Raw genomic sequence first — 17,579 nt, 5'->3', positions numbered from 1 at the left:
CATATCTCTGATGCATTTTGCAATGCCAGCTTTTAATGCATACAGGTCTTAGTTTTTGTTTTCTTTTCTTTGAGTTACTGGTTCTAGGATCATATTCCTTTTCTCCCAATGTCTATTGATATAAGCAATCTGAGATTAAGGGAAAAAAGTCCCTGCACTCATGTGGGCAGAATGATAGAAGGAAAAATAAGTGGAGAAAATTCTAAAAGGAATGATTCCATGACTTAGTTAAATCTACATACTGACTCTCTTACCTTATAGGCTGAGAGCAACCTTCATAGTCTCCTTGTTGGAAATAATGCTCTTTCTCTTACAGTGATTCAAAAAAATTTTGTTGACCCGGAACACTCTTAATCTTCATCCTTGTCACCTCTAACTGATTAGCCCATGGGCTGGCATTACCTCACATGAAGGTTCCTACTCTTGTCTACACATGCCAGCTCAGCTTAGCTATCTTTATTCCTGATACTCAGATTTCTTTCTGCTTGATATACTTGATGCCTCCATCTCTTTACTGATACCATTCCCTCTGTTTAGAGTTCCCTTCTTTCATATCTCTGTAGGTGAGCCTATCCCTTAAGAGCTGGCTAACATGATGCTGTCTTTGAGATCCTCTCCTTTTACACCAGACAATCATTTGCTTTATTCTGTTGCCGTTGGAACATACTTCTATTATGGCACATATCACATTTTCTCATTATCATTTCTTTGTGTGCCTGTCTAAGTCTAGACTCTGCTCTCTGGATCAGGGACTCTGTTTTATCCATCTTTGTCTTCCCAGTACCAAGTACAGTGTATAATACACAACAGGTACACAATCAGTATTGACCACATGATTGAGTGAAATCAATTCCTAAATACTTTGAACAAAGGGTGATGTTGAAGAATGAAAATTATAGATCATTCTTGGTTACACTAGGTTTTCTTTTGTTTTCTCAGGTTATTACAAACTGAGAGAAAGCGTGTTTTCAAAAGCGTTTCCATTATGTAGATATAAATAAAGCTTTGGGGAAAAAAACTACATTCTAAAACTCTAGTTGGAATACTTAAAATTAGTTATTTCATATCAGTTCAGAAGGAACTGAAGTAGATAAGCTCTAGGGTCAGCATATACCTTGTTCAGCTTTCTTTAAAGGCATGGGGAGTAATAAAGCTCTCCATTCTATCTTCGATGAAATAATAATGCTGAAATATCACCTCATTTTTGATGTCAGTGATGATTTCTTCTTACCTCTATGATGTCAAAAGGGAATTATTATTATTAGAATGACAGAGTACTAATGATGCTGTAAAAAAAAGGAATAGCTGAAATCACCATAACCCAAGCATCCAACATATCCCTTCTTGACTTAGCCTCACTGTTTGGTACTTTGAACAGTCACTCTGCAATATCACAGCTGTGTAAATTTTTTTCTAAGCAGAAGTAAATCAAGAGCAGGTGCCTATGAATTTTCTCTAGCAGAGTACCATCCTTTAAAAATTTTCAGGACTGGATGGCATGATTAGGACATGTGATTTATGAATGCAAGAGAGAAAAGATTCTTTGGGGACCAAAATGTCTCATGGGGTCTTGTGACACATCTGCGCTGATGTTTTCTCCAAGAAGAGGACCACTGTGTGGGTAGAAAGCCTGGACAATGGCCTCTCTAGGCTTCACAGTCTTTCAGCTCTCTGTGGGACAGTGATGGTACGGTGTGCTGGTTCTGGCTCTTTTTCCCTTACTGAGTGCTCTGCATCAGTCTGTGTCTACTTTAGGGCTCTCATTCACCTTGGTTGACCTATGAGGTTCTTGGAATGCATGAGAACATGGAGGTGCTAGGCACTGCCACCTTTGTGTGCTAGAGATCAAATCCACAGAGCTTAACATTCCTCTGCTGTGCCAAGGGGCTTGGGATCTGGCCACTATGAGTTGTTTGGCAAATTACATCACTTTCTTTATCATTTCAGTATAAAGACACATTTCATAGAGAAGACAGTAATTCATAATAACAAATTCAAGGATGCTTTACATTCCTATGATATTTTTCTTTGAGGAGTTTGAAAACTATAATATTGTTAATTCCACTCATCATAGAAGAGCAATTACCCAGGACTCAACTGCCTGTGGGGGTCAAACATTTCAAGTCCCTAAAACTGGAAACATACACCCACTGCAGACAACACTGGCATAGGTATTCACCAATAAACCAACTGCAAAAAATTAAAGAAGAAGATAGATAAATTTAAAAAGACCATGATGCTGTGTGTTATTTGGCATAAACAAAGGAGTGAGTATATACTGTGTTTACAGTGAGCAAGGAAAAGAAATTTGCCACTGTTTATGAAATAGGGCAGAGGAATATTTCTCTCCAATTACCATTATTTTTTGTCTTCAGTTGAGGATCTAGATTAATTTCTGAGTCTGGTTGGTTTTAGTTCATTCATAGTCCCTCTAAGAACAAGGTGCAAAAGTTCACTGACCCCTCCCTAAAAATTACAAAATCCTTCCCAGATCTCTTTTCCCTTGTAGCATTCATTTGGTTAAATGTTTCCTAGAATATTTCAGACTCTCAAACTGCTCTTGACCATGAGGCAATATGATAGTTCTTGGTGACTCTGAATGACCCTATGGGAACTTCTGGGCAGACCTTAATTTCCGTCTTCCCAGGAATCAGGAGCTGCTCCTGGGTAGGCTGATCCTCTATTCCATTTTACTCAGAATGTCCCAAAGGGGCTACAGCACTAATGCACAGAGTGGAGCTCAAGGGAAGGTACTGTCAACCAACCATCAATGACGAATGAACATCAAAGGCAATTGGTTGCTATGTTTTCATCAAGGAAATAGACGCCCAGGATAACAGGCTGCTTGTCCAACTTTCTGGCGCAATGAAGAAGCAAAGTGCTGGTAGTGGGATGATATCTTTTGACTCTCCCCACCAGGTGTGCCCCTATTAAGCCACTCTGTTTTTCATGATTTCTACAAGGAATCATGAGTTTGAAGGACATTTGACAAGGGGCTGTTGAGGACTGTTAAATATATTCAAAACTACCAAGTAATAATCAAGTATCTCTTGATTGTACTTCCAGAGCTCTAGCCCCTAGAATTGGGTACAAGTGGGGTACAAGTTAAATACATGTTGATTTTTTAAAAACTGAATATGATAGCATGAAAAATATGTCATGGAATGTATCAACCATGTGTGTAGGCCTTTTAAAAATAAAATTTATCATACTATCATCTTACCCTTATCATCAGGGCCCTAGTATTAAAAAAAAAACTGTATAATTCCATGGGATACATATTCTCATCCCTTTCTTTCTTTCTCTCTTTCTTTCTTTTAATTTAGGTTCTGGGGTACATGTGCAGGTCATGCAGGGTTGTAGCATAGGTGCATACATAACCAGGTGGTTTGCTGCCTCCGTTTCCCCTTCATCTAAATTTCTTTTAAAGAGACTAGAATTCTGACTCAAGGAAGATGTAGAACACTGACCCAAGGAAGAAATATGTTCTGGCTTAGTACAAATCATGTCTAATATTTATAAATTCATTCATTTTTACAAAACAAATGTTTATATTGAATTTCTACTGTGTGCCTGAAACTGTTCTAGGAATTTCCTGTTACACTGCAGTAGGAAAGGAAAACGATGTACAAATACATGTATAAAATAGTATCAGGTTGTGTTAAGTTTGATGAAGAACAGTAAGGAGCAGGATAAAGCAGATGATAGAGTGCAGAAAGTACACTTGATCTGTTGTAGATGGGGAGGTAAGGAAAGTGATGTTTGAACAGATATCAGAAAGTGATGTTTGAGCAGGCGTGACCCATGGGAATATCTCAGGACAATATATACTTTAGAGAGAACAAAAGGCAGATATGAAAGTCTTGGTAGAAGGGAGATGTCAATGCTGCTATAAGTCAAGGAATACCTTATTTGGATTGCTTCTGTATACAGCTGCTCAACTGTGAGCCAAAGGTGATATTTCCAACATGGTCACTTAGAGATATCTATTGCTTACTGGTAGTTCAGATCAAAGATACACACCCACCCAGGCAGCAGCCCACAGCTTCTTCCCTGGATATAACTACAGAGGGTTGAGAATTTGATTACACAGATGATTCTTTTGTTTAAATAAGAGTCTTCTTACTCAAATCATGTTGCGATGAGGTCATACTTTTCATATGATGGTGGGATGGGGGGCATTCCTAGAGGGATGGGAACAAATAAAATTGTTCCCTTGTCCCCTGGAAAGTTACTACAATGGAGCTATAAGCTCCAGAATCCTGGCTCTCTTATTCTACTTAGAATGAGTTGATAGAGGTCAGGCATGGTGGGCCATGCCTGTAATCCCAGCACTTTGGGATCATGAGGTGGATCAAGAGGTCAGGAGTTGGAGACCAGCCTGGCCAACATGGTGAAACCCTGTATCTACTAAAAATACAAAAATTAGCTGGGCATGGTGGCAGGTGCCTGTAATCTCAGCTACTCGGGAGTCTAAGGCAGGAGAATGTCTTGAACCCGAGAGGCAGAGGTTGCAGGGAGCCAACATTGTACCACTGCACTCCAGCCTGGGGAACAGAGCGAGTCTGTCTCAAAAAAACAAAAAAAGAAAGAAAGAAAAAAAGAATGAGTCAACAGAATCCACTAAGGAATGTTGCATAGTACCTCTCAGATATGGCAGGGTTCAAGCCACAGGGGCAGTCTGCCTTCCCTGCAGGTTCAGTTTCTGGGATATAGATGCTCTAATCAAACCATGGAGACTTATGGGCTATATAGAAGCCTTAGAAGCTCCATTTATTTCAGAGATCAGCAACCTCAAATTGGTCCTTTCCCTACTTCATTTCTTGCATTAAGGGCTATATTAGTCTTCCCATGATGCTAAATCAATTCTAAAGAAAACCATTTGGTATGTGCTTCTTTTGTTAAAGGGACAGATGACATATTTCAGTCATATTTTGTCTCTTATAATCAAATCAATATTCAGGACACTTAAGCGAGAAGAAATTTCCCAGAAATAAATGCATTTTCTATATTTGGAAGAAATCATTTATTATTCTAGAACTCATATAACTTCCAGGAGATAATCTGAACTATTACTGATGAAACAACTTTTCATAGGTACAGGTGCATCTGCAGTGGTATAGAAATTAAGGTTTTATATAGCCTAGATTCATCTTTATACATGAAATTTTACGTACAGACATGGATTGTATGTGTTCAATATGGGCCAGGCATTGTGGTATGCACTTTACCTTCATCTCATTCTATTTTACAAGAGCCTTGTGAAGATGGTTGTATTGGTACTTTTATTTTACAAGAAAAAAACCAGATGCTTAAAGAAATCAAATAAAAGTCACACACCCAGAAATGCAGGACTAAGTCCACATCTTCAGCTATCTGATGTCACAGCCACTGTGGTTATCACTCTTCAGTAGAGTAGTTTTGAGATAATAAAGGTCAAACAGGGTAACATATATTCCTTGTTTTATTGTGTTTTACATTATTGCACTGTGCAGATACTGTGGTTCTTCTCTGGTCTGGCACTGTCACCCAGGCTGGATTGTAGTGGCATGGTCACAGCTCACTGTAGCCTCAAACTCCTGGGCTTCAGTGATCCTCCTGCCTGGACCTCCCAAGTAGCTAGGTCTATTGGAGCCTGGCTAAGCATTTTTATTTTTGTATTTTTGTAGAGAGGGGGTCTTGCTATGCTGCCCAGGCTGGTCTTGAATGCCTGGCCTCAAGCAATCCTCTTGCTTCAGCCTCCCAAAGTGGTGGGATTACAGGTGTGAGCCACTGCACATGGTCTGGATACTGTGTTTCATGCAAATTGAAGGTTTGTGGCAACCCTGCTTCAAACAAGTTCATTGCTGCCATTTTTCCAATAGCATGTGCTCACTTCATCTCTGTATCACATTTCAGTAATTCTTACATTTCAAATTTCATTATTATTATTATTAGTTTTGTGGGATGGGGTTTTACCCTATTGCCCAGGCTGGAGTACAGGGGTGCAATCTCAGCTCACTGCAACCTCTGCCTCCTGGGCTCAAGCAATCCTCTCTTCTCAGCCTCCTGAGTAGCTGAGACCACAGACAGGCACCACTTTGCCTGGCTAATTTTTTTGTATATTTGGTGGAGATGGGGTTTCACCATGTTGCTCAGGCTGGTCTTGAACTCCTGAGCTCAAGCAATTCTCCAACCTCAGCCTCCCAGAGTGCTGGGATTACAGGTGTGAGCCACCACGTCTGGCCCTAAATTTATTATTATTATACCTGTTATGGTGATCTGTGATCAGTGATCTTCGATGTCACCATTATACTTGTTTTGGGGTGCCACAAATCATGGCTTAAATAAGAGGTCAACTTAGTTGATAATGTTGTGTGTGTTCTGACTGCTCCATTGACCAGCCATTCCCCAGTCTCTCTCCCTCTCCTCAGGCCTCCGTATTCCCTGCGACACACCAATATTGAAATTGGCCTAATTAATAATCCTAGCATGGCCTTTAAGTGTTAATGTGAAGGGAAGAGTTGCACATCTCTAACTTTAAATCAAAAGCTAGAAATGATTAAGCTTAGTGAGGAAGGCATATTGAAAGCTGAGATTGGCCAAAAACCTGTTGGTGCCAGTTAGCCAACTTGTGAATGCAAAGGAAACATTCTTGAAAGAAAATAAAAGTGCTACTCTAGTGAACACACAAATGATAAGAAGGTAAAACAGCATTATTGCTGTTGTGGAGAAAGTTCTAGTATTCTGGATAGAAGACCAAACCTGCCATAACATTCCCTTATGCCAAAGCCTAATCCAGAGCAAGACCTTATCTCTCTTCAATTCATTGAAGGCTGACAGACATGAAGAAGTTGCAGAAGAAACAGTGGAAGCTAACAGAGGTTGGTTCATGAAGTTTGAGGAAGGAAGCCATCTCTATAACATAAAAGTGCAAGGTGAAGCAGCAAGTGCTGATGTAGAAGCTGCAGCCAATTCTTCAGAAGATCTAGCTAAGATTATTGATAAAGGTAGCTATATTAAACAACAGATTGTTAATGGATACAAAGCAGCCTTCTTTTGGAAGAAGATGCCATCTAGGATTTTCATAGCTAGAGAGAAGTCATCAATGTTTAGCTTTAAAGGATAGGTGGATTTTCTTGTTTGGAGCTAATGAAACTGGTAACTTTTAGTTGAAGGCAATGTTCACGTATTCTGAAAATCCTAGGGCTCTTAAGAATTATGCTAAATCTACTCTGCCTATGCTTTAGAAATAGAACAGTAAAGCCTGGATGACAGCACAGGTGCATATTAGCATGCTTTAGTGAATATTTTAAGCCCACTGTTGAGACCTACTGCTCAGAAAAGAAATATTCCTTTTAAAATATTACTGTTTACTGACAGTGGACCTGGTCACCCAAGAGCTCTGATGGAGACATATGGGGTGGGGGTGGTCAATGTTGTTTTCATGCCTGCTAACACAATATCCATATGGTAACCCACAAATTAAAGAGTAATTTGGACTTTCAAGTCTTATTATTTGGGAACCATGTTTTGTAAGGCTATAGCTGCCAAGAATAGTGTTTCCTCTAATGAATCTGGGCAAAGAAAATTGAAAACCTTCTGAAAAGAATTCACCATTCAAAATGCCATTAGGAACATTTGTAATTCATGAGAAGAGGTCAAAATATCAACATAAACAGGAGTTTGAAAGAAACTCTAACTCTCATGGATGACTTTCAGGTACTCAAGACTTCAGTGGAGGGAGTAACTGCATATATGGTGGAAATAGCGAGAAAGTCAGAATTAGAGCCTCAGGATGTGACTGAACTTCTGCAGTCTCATGATGAAACTTAAATGGATGAGTCACTGCTTCTTATGGATGAACAAAGAAATTGGTTTCTTGAGATGGAACTTACTCTTGGTGAAGATGCTGTGAAGAGATGTTGAAATAACAAAGGATTTAGAATATTCTATAAACTTAGTTGATAAGGGTTTGAAAAGATTGACTTTATTTTTGAAAGTGCTACTGTATGAAAAATACTATCAAATATCATTGCATGTTACTGAGAAATCTTCATGAAAGGAGAGTCAATGTATGTGACAAACTTTATTGCCATCTTATTTTTAAAACTTGCCACAGCCACCCTAACCTTTGTCAACCACCACCCTGATCAGTCAGCAGCCATCCACATGCAGGCAAGACCCTCTGCCAGCAAAAACTTCACTGAAGGCTCAGATGATTGTTAGCATTTTATAGGAATTAATTATTGTTAAATTAAGATATGCATATTCCTTCTTTTTAAAATTTTAAACAATAAAAATTTATTTCTGATAGACCTAGAGGCTGGGAAGTCCAAGATCAAGGTGCCAGATTATTTAGTGTCTGGTGAGGATCCTGTTCCTTACAGATGATGCCTTCTTGCTGCCTTCTCATATGGCAGAAGGGCCTTTTTTTTTTTTTTTTTTGAGAAAAAGTTTTATTCTTGTTGCCCAGGCTGGAGGGCAATGGTGCCATCTTGGCTCACTGCAACCTCCGCCTCCTGGGTTTAAGTGATTCTCCTCCTCAGCCTCCTGAGTAGCTGAGATTACAGGTGCCTGCCATCATGCCCAGCTAATTTTTGTATGTTTAGTAGAGACAAGGTTTCACCATGTTTACCAAGCTGGTCTTGAACTCCTGACCTCAGGTGATTCACCCACCTCAGCCTCCCAAAGTGCTGGGATTACAGGCGTGAGCCACCATGTTCGGCCACACACACTCCCTTTTAGAACTAATGCTGTTGCACACTTAATAGACTACAGTATAAACCTAACTTTTATCTGCACTGGGAAACCAAATAATTCATGTAACTCATTTATTCCCATGTTTGTTGTATTTCAGTGGTCTGAACCAAACCTGCAGTATCTCTAAGATACACTTATATTTGAAAACCTTTGATTTCTGTAAAGAGTTTAGTAACTGCTATTTTAGACCACCAGATCAAGAGATTACTTTAGTGAAACAGACATTTGGGGTTTCTGCAGCTAATGTTAGGCCATCTTGGCATGTTGAAGAGTATTAGGTCTGAAAAAAATGACTTGTGCTTGTGTTTGTTTTTTAGTTCTTAGATCTGTTTTATAACTAATTGTAATAGGCCAATGTCTCATAATAGTGATAATTATATACATAAATCTATTAGGTTGAGAAGGTATTTACAGAGACATTAACAATAACTTTTGTTTGTAAATTTTTATCAACAATGTCATTTTTAAAGTGATCATTACTTTCGTTGTTCTTAGCTAGCAAAGGCTCAGAAAACTGATCTGAAAAGATACAGCATTAGTCAGAGAAGAGATGCTGTTACCTCCTCTACCTGCTTCCTGAAATCTCTATAGTGGAAATGAAGGATCTATAAGTTAGCAACGTACTTGGACTGCAGTCACTGACATCCTTAGAATTTAAAGACACTTCCTAGAATGGCTAGTGATTATGCCTCTAGTTGGTAAAATAGCTAGCTGATTAGTCCCAGCAGAAATTACATATCCCAAGCTGGAACTACTGTCATACCTTGGTAATGGGAAATACATTCTTTAAAATCAGAAACAATGTCGGCTGTATTTAAAATGACACTGGAAACCACGTTGTAATGGACAATTGTGCAGAGGTGAGCAGAGACTAAAACGAGGTAATAGGATTTTAAAAATTTGATTTTATTGGTTCTCTCCTCTATTTGCATTTTTCATCAGGATAACCTCTGCCTGTAAATTCCACTCTGGAAATTTTTTCTCCTTCAATTTATTCTGGGTGTCTGGGTTGATTGAAAGGCAATAAATGCATAGCCTTAGGAACCCTGAATGAGTTGACAGAATTTTTGGTCTCTGAAAATTCATCTATTGATTTGACAAGACAGTTACATTTTGCACAACTTGGAATGCTGTAGTCATCATTTCAAGACAACACAAAGCTGAAGCAAAAGGCTTCAGGAGAAGCACTGATATGTCTGGACACCTGGAACATCTCTGAATCTCAGGTAAGGAAGGAACATGCAGGTGGCATCTAGGCCATCCGCACTTGTCCGGGAGGAGGAGAGACTCCTAACTGATGAGTTCAGTGTATGCTCTTAGAAATCTCCAGAGAAGGACCACTGCCACATCGCTCCCTACATTAGTGCTGGGCATATCTCCAAGCTATACTTTTCCTGGTATGATTAAAACTCACTCCTTAAGAATCAGCATTCTTATTACAACATGTCACATATTCTTAGTGATCGCTTAGAAATCATGGCGTTTTTCCAGAAGACAGGATATTGGTAAATATTATTCTAATTTTCAGAAAGAGAGCGCCCCGAAATGTTTATATCCAGAAAAAAATGCCTCAAAGATAATTTAACAAAAAATTGTGATCACCAGAGGCCAGCATAAAGTCATGATGAATAAATGAGGCTAATGACTCATTTCTCATTTTTTGAATGGACTCTTCAACTAATGGCTAAAGGGAAGCACTATGGACCTAGTATGCTTCAATTTTAGTAAGGCACTGGTAAATATTTGCAATATCCTCACAGGCAAGATGGAGAAATGTGAGCCAGATCATGGTACAGTCATTTGGGTTCATACCAATTCCATAGCTATTCTAGCAGTCACGTCTGAAAGACACTGATGTCAACTAGCAGGATCTCTGGTGGTATGCCATGGGGCTTGGTACTGTCAACAGTTTTCATTGGTATCACAGCAGGAAAGAGAGTATACAATTCAATTAAACCAACATTTATTGAGTGACAACTGTGTGTAGCATCCTGTGGTAGGTGCTGAGAGAAGAAAACGGTGAGAAAGTACCCAGTATCCAATGTTGGGTATCGGAAAGAAGAAGGCATTTGAAATCAGAAGATCTGGATTCTTCTCAGTCTTGCCATTTACCATTTATCTGACTTTAGATAAGTCAGTTTGTATTTCTATGCCTCCATTTTACTTATCTTCAAAATTGAGGAAATAATTACCTAAAAGAATTATTGTGAAGTTTAGATGGAATTATATGAAAGTACATCATAAAATGCAAAAAAGATGCCTAGCTGAGCCTGTGTTATTTCACTTTATCTTTAGGAAAATTCTTTGGTTTAGGTGTTATTAATAGTTTCATTTTACAGGTAAGAAAATGAGGTACAGAGAATGTAAGTAAAATCTCAAAATGCTATTTTAGTACAGAAGAGAAGGGATAATTTTATTTATACGCATTAGGGGAAATGAGAAAATAACTAATATTGGAGTGGGGCCATAATGGTTGAGTAAGAGTTTTCCAGGTGAAAGTGTGGCAGAAAGGCATAGGACTTCTGCCTAGATAAATGGAAGCGAGAAATGAGGAGGAAGGAGAGGGCTATTATGATACTGATGGAATATGTCCTGGCAAATGCACTAACTTGGTTTCTTAATAAGTACTGGAGATACCATACTATTTTTTTTTTTTTTTTGAGACGGAGTCTTGCTCTGTCACTTAGGCTGCAGTGCAGTGGCGCAATCTTGGCTCACTACAACCTCCGCCTCCTAGATTCAAGCAATTCTCCTGCCTCTGCCTCCTAAGTAGCTGGGATTATAGATGCATGCCACCACACCCGGCTAATTTTTGTATTTTTAGTAGAGACAGGATTTCACTATGTTTCCCAGGCTGGTCTTGAACTCCTGACCTCATGATCCACCCACCTCGGCCTCCCGACGTGCTGGGATTACAGGCCAGGCATGAGCCACTGCACCCGGTGATATCATTTGATTAAATAGGGTTTCGTAACCTGAAATCAATGGATAAACTGATGCAAAATGAATTTACCTTGGGAGAGACTGTATAGATTTAGAAAATCTTTAAAGGGATCTATGATACCCAAAATAAAACAAATCTGCTAAACTTTTGTGTGTACCTTACTCCGCAGAACATATACAACTGTGAAGTTTTAGTAACAAAAGAAGTATCTAATTTAAAAGACACCTATGTTTGGGCATAGAGAAGGCAAAATAATTTTCTTTAGCTAATTAGCACCCTCATTAATTTTGCTATTTCATGTTTGGATGCAGATATTCTTAAAGCTAGGGTATATCAGCGATCCTAATAAACTACTGAACCTCCCACTTATTTTGTATTTAGAATTCTTTCTATCATAAAGGAGTCTGCGTAGGATTTCAGAAGTCATTTAGTTCAATACTTAGCTACAGGCAAATCCATGCCCAAATCATCCCAGATGGGGGACGATTTTTAAGAATCTTGAGTTCTTGCATCCTCCCTCCCTTAGTAATACGTTTGCACACATCATAGCAGGAACTCCAGTATTTGAAGATTTCACCACTGTGAAGAGTTTGGAGACACTCTGAGCATTATATAAACATGACAGATTTTCTCTATTTGCCTATGTTTGCCAGTCTAGGCTGTCTCCTGTGCCATTAGAATGAGGACACCATAATGTGTGTGGATAAATACTTCGGAAATGACAGTGGAGCTGATGGGCATTTAAGAATAGATTAGAAAACTGGAAGTCCCATGCCAAAGGAAACTATCCTCCAAAGACGGGAACTAAGGAAGCGACCCAATTAGTCTTCCCTTCTCTAATTTCCCTGATTACATATCTTCTTTTACCCCATGTGCTACACCTAGCAAGTTCCCCCAGACATAGACCTAATCAAGAAGGCAGAATGTATGTGCAACGCAATTTAAATGAGAGCTGTGCTATGCTATGTGACTAACAGTGAGGCCTAAACAACAGGGAAGCCCCTGAGGCACAAAAAGTGGCTGGTCCAGATAACATGCTGCTGTGGATTTCAGAGCAAATGAGGACAGAAACAATTGAATGTCAGCTCCTATTCGGGAAACTTCATTGGAGAGAGGGCGACTTTCCTGAGGAAGGGGGTGTGGCAAACCATGCAACAACAAGGCACATTAGCAGATGCAGATTGGTATTTCTTTGGATAGAATTCTTGGTGATGGGGAATGCGAGTAGGCATGGAGTCCTACAGGCAAGGAAAAGCAGCAAGTCTCTGTAACTCCTTGGGGGCACTGGAATCACCAAGCACTGATACACTAGTGCTGTGGGATACAGTGAGCCACAGAGGGAAGGTCTTAATCAGGAAAGACGTTTTTCTTTCTTTTTTTTTTTTTTGAGACGGAGTTTCGCTCTTTGTTACCCAGGCTGGAGTGCAATGGCGCGATCTCGGCTCACCACAACCTCCGCCTCCTGGGTTCAGCCAATTCTCCTGCCTCAGCCTCCTGAGTAGCTGGGATTACAGGCACGCGCCACCATGCCCAGCTAATTTTTTGTATTTTTAAAAGAGACGGGGTTTCACCATGGTGACCAGGATGGTCTCGATCTTTTGACCTCGTGATCCACCCACCTCGGCCTCCCAAAGTGCTGGGATTACAGGCTTGAGCCACCGCGCCCGGCCGAAGTTTTTCTTTTAAAAATCTAAGTTAATTACTTTTTCATATGTTGAGGTCGGCCCATGCTGAGCCCTTCTTTGGACTTAATCCTTTAAGCAGTGAAGCAGAGGGGCTAAGGCGGCAGCCTCAGAGGAGCCCAACTGCCAGGATTCGATTCTGCTGTTTCAGTAGCTCCTTAAGGGCTTTATGAATGTGAGCAAAATATTTCACCTATGAAGACCTCAGTTTCATCACCTGCAAAATAGGCGTAATAATAGAATATAACATTTGGACAATGCCTGGCATGGAGGAAGATTTTTAAATAATCCTGTTGTGTGGATTAAATAAGGGTAAAGCATGTGGCACAGTGCCTGCCACACGGAGTCCGTGTTCAGTAAGTGGTTCTTTTGTTCCTGTGACAACAACAAATAACACGATGGAGAAAGTTAGAAAGGTCCATGTGCCCAGATCACAGGAAAAACGGACAGAAATATAGCGACCTGCACAGAGCAAGGCTTGACATCTTGGGATCTTTATGGGAAAAGATGGATACAATGGTAATAAATTAGGGGGAATATTGGGAGTACAGAGAAATTATCATCACTGTTTCTTTTTATTTGTGTTTATTGTGTGGTGGTGGGGTGATTACCAGTTTTATTGGAATGTTTTATAAGCTGCTAGATTTACTTACTGAGAATGAACAGATAAATAGGGATGTTATTCAGCTGTGTCATGCCATGGGCTCTCCTCAGCTCTTTCACTAACTTGCAGACAAGGTTAATTAATGAGGGAAGTTGAGCGCAGATGAGGAGGAGGAGGGGACGAGCCGGATCTGCTGGGTGATTCATTTTACTGGGGAACAGAGGAGGAATCAACTTTTGTTGGTAGTAGTTCTGGGGGAGGGAGTAGGGCATCGGATGGAGACTCTCATGGTATCTTGAGAAAGACTTGCTGACAGGGTGTGTCAGGGGAGTATGGTCACTTTAACATTCCATGATTTGCCAGCATCTGGAATAGCTCCTAAATCTTTTCCAATCCTGGATGTTCAAGGTTGCACTTTTAAGTATTTTGTTTGTTTCTTGAAGGCCCATTCTTACTGCAAGGCATCTAATTCTAAGCCCAAGTTGCTTCAGAAACATCTTTCTTCCATTTGTTTGCATGATGGTCCCTGCTCATTCACCGCTCACAGGTGACATCCTACCTCCTCAGGGTGACCTTCTGTAATCTTCCTATTTAAAGTGGCCTCCTGCCCCCATCAGCCACACCCTCACATTGCCTTTCTTTGCTATCTGCAGAGTAGTATAGTCAGATGGTGAAGTGCATGTGGTATGGAGCTGGACTCCCCAGGTTCAAACCCTTGCTCTGCTCTTTCAACATGTGACATTGAGAATACTAATTAGCTTTCTATCCTTACTTCCTTTGTCTGTAAAATGGAAACAAAAATACTTTAAGAATACTGTAAGGACTAACACATGTGAACTATATCATGCCCAGTATATTGCAGTGTTCCTAAATACCGGCGATTATTATTTTAGCCATCATTATAATCTCTGGTTTGTAGTGTGAAAAAATTAAGAAACATTAAATTATCAAATAATACTGGATTATACTTGATACTGCTTTTTGAAACTATATCTCACTCCTCTCACCCTTCTTCCCTCCTAGGATGTGCTCCCTCCAAACCAGTAAAAATGAATAAAGGTGAAGAAAGAAGGCTGAGAGAAAAGAGTTAGAAAGGAAGCCCCATGGTTCCTAAAATGTGAAATGCAAAGAATGTGTCTTTCTAGCATTCAAAGAACAAGAATCTCAACATCTGTGGTCTGCTTATAGAATTCCAAACTTGCTAAGCCTACATAGTTAGCTAATGAATGCAGCAAGGCAGGGCAAAAGACAATGGTCCTAAGTAAAGATAGGGTCTGTTTTCTTTCCTGGGACACACTCCTTTGTAAGAAGTCTCTATCGGGTAGAGCTAGAGGGGGTGGAGCTGCCCACTTGCCTTTCCTCTGCATCGCACCTGCTAAAGGTTAAGGCTGCTCCACGTGAGCCTTTTAGACTCCAGGACAGCTCAGCTAAAGGTCGTTCTTGGAAGGACCTGCTTCTCCACTTCTCTTGTTTTTCTGAAGAATTCATATCAAAGAAAGTGCCTTACTCTGACTTTTATACCGCTGCTAGTCTCCGGATGGCTTAGGTAAGGTTTTGAAGGCCTAATAACAATGGCTGTTACCAGCCCCGGTAGCAGGACACTCACCTTAAAGAACTGAACTATCAGAAGTTCTAAATTCTAAAACTGGGAAAGGTCACAATGCCTGGTCACATTGACGGTACATGCCATTTCTGTTTGCCCTCCCATAGATAATCAATACTGTTTGAGATTGGTTAGTGTGTTGTAAAATTGATAAGATTCAGGTTGCCAAAGGCATTTCATGAATTTCATAGGTCTTAATTTATGTTGCTATAGTAACTGAAACATTGGAATTTCCTGAGATCAGAAAGCTTTTATATCTTTAACCTTAAAATGATGATTATGTAGATTTTGACTCCGGACTTGGTCTTTGCTTGTGAGGAACTTATATATGTTGAGTACTCTATGAATGCTAAGGTGTGACTGCATGCTCCATAAATACAGTTTCGAAATTCAAGTTTCCAATATCTCCCCTGATTTTCTCATCTATGTGTCCAAATCTCGGTGGCTAAGATGTTATTAAAATGGACAGCCTTTCTCTAAAGAGAAAGGGAGAATTTGAAGGGGAAAGCGAGAGAAGTGGAACTCTCCTAAGTAACAGTTCTAGAGCACTCATCTTAAGGACTGAGATGAACTTGGCTCACCTTCTCCATTAAAGTGAATTTCCAGCAGGTGCGGAAGCACTTGGCATATTTTTAATCAATGTTTTAAGAAAAGACACTATATTGGGGCTTTTAGCACACCAGAAATGTCTGAGGTGAGAAGGAGAGGTGTAAAAAAGCCCTGCCTTGAGACAGGAAGATGACTAGGACTCCTGTGGGCTCCTCAAGATCACATGTGTTCATTATATGGACCTAAAGCAGCTGGAAAATTAATGCAAATTACCTAAAATTGGCCTGAGACAGAAATCTCTCCCCTCCCAGAACCAGCTTACCTTATATCCTGATGATTTGATGTGCACACCTCGTTTGGTCAGAGTAGATTTCATTCGGATGAAAAAGGAACGCTCAAGAGCGTTGTCAGTGGTTAGCAGACTGGGGCTGGTTGACTCCACTGAGGAATACAAAAATACAGACACACATGATTTAGATCTTTACACAGCCCCTCACAACTACAGCTCAGGTGCAATCCTTGAGTTCACTAAAAATAAATGACTGATGGGTGCTAAGAGCAGTAGTAATCAATTTACCTCATTTAGAAAATGTTTACTTTGCAGAAAATAAAAAAGAAAAATTAATGTTTCTAGAGTAACCTCGTTCCAGTTTCTAGTAAGAGCTTTTCAGGCCTTTTCACTTCTAGCAGCTGCCTAAGTGGGGTCTAGTCATAAGTAACTGCAGTTCACTTCAGGCTGGGCTGGCGCACATGGAGAGAACTGGCATGAAAAAGAAGGACCCATAGATTTATGAGGTCAACCAAGGTAGAGGCAGAGATGCTTGTGATAAAGAGTGAGGAAGGCTTGCTCTTTGTTCTCCCTGAGAATCCATTCTTGCGCCATTTGCCTCCTGGGAGTTTGGGAACCACAGTCAAGGTTAGAGAGTCATGTCCTGACCAGTGTCCTCACCCCTCTGAGCTGGTTTTCTTTACCACGGGGAGTAAGAAGCATAAATAAGACATGGAGGGATAAGAATGGGATGTACAGACAGAAACAAAAACTACTCAGGACTTTCCATTCCTGTCACTTAACCCCAGCTTTCAACCCCACCTCCCCAAATAGGAGAGTCTGTTTTTTCACTTTTGTGCTTCTGATATGGGAAAACAATGGTTTCCTCTCTTAAATAACATAGTCACTCTTTCCTTTTATGTGTTTTTAGACTAAGTAGAATGTTTTCACTTATGAAACTTAAAATGGTAGTTTACAGTCTTGCTGATGTAAAAACACCTTTATGCAAACAAGTCAGAAGGCAATGTAAAAACCTATTTTCCTTAAATGCAAGATGCCAAGGTATTTTATACATTTTTTTTCTGGCAAAGAAATTAATTTTGGGGTTTTTAAGCCTAATAAATACTCTATATTCTTTTAAATATGATTTAAAAATTTTTCTTATCCAAAAGTAAAAAAATAATTGT

General features: G+C 39.9%; 1 protein-coding gene across 14 annotated transcripts in view; it reads right to left on the bottom strand.

Moving 5' to 3' along the window:
- Positions 1–17,579, bottom strand: part of NPAS3 (neuronal PAS domain protein 3) — an 870,070-nt gene that overhangs the window by 53,688 nt on the left and 798,803 nt on the right. For all 14 annotated transcript variants that reach the window (XM_035262010.3, XM_035262012.3, XM_035262011.3 and 11 more), the window contains one exon: positions 16,447–16,565. In XM_035262010.3, the coding sequence (XP_035117901.2) occupies positions 16,447–16,565 (119 nt within the window). The remainder of the gene's footprint in view (positions 1–16,446; positions 16,566–17,579) is intronic.

The sequence above is a fragment of the Callithrix jacchus genome, chromosome 8 (genome assembly GCF_049354715.1).
Source record: "Callithrix jacchus isolate 240 chromosome 8, calJac240_pri, whole genome shotgun sequence".
Classification (NCBI taxonomy): Eukaryota; Metazoa; Chordata; class Mammalia; order Primates; family Cebidae; genus Callithrix; species Callithrix jacchus.
Note: the sequence above shows the minus strand (reverse complement) of the source record. Positions and strands in the feature narration are given on the sequence as shown.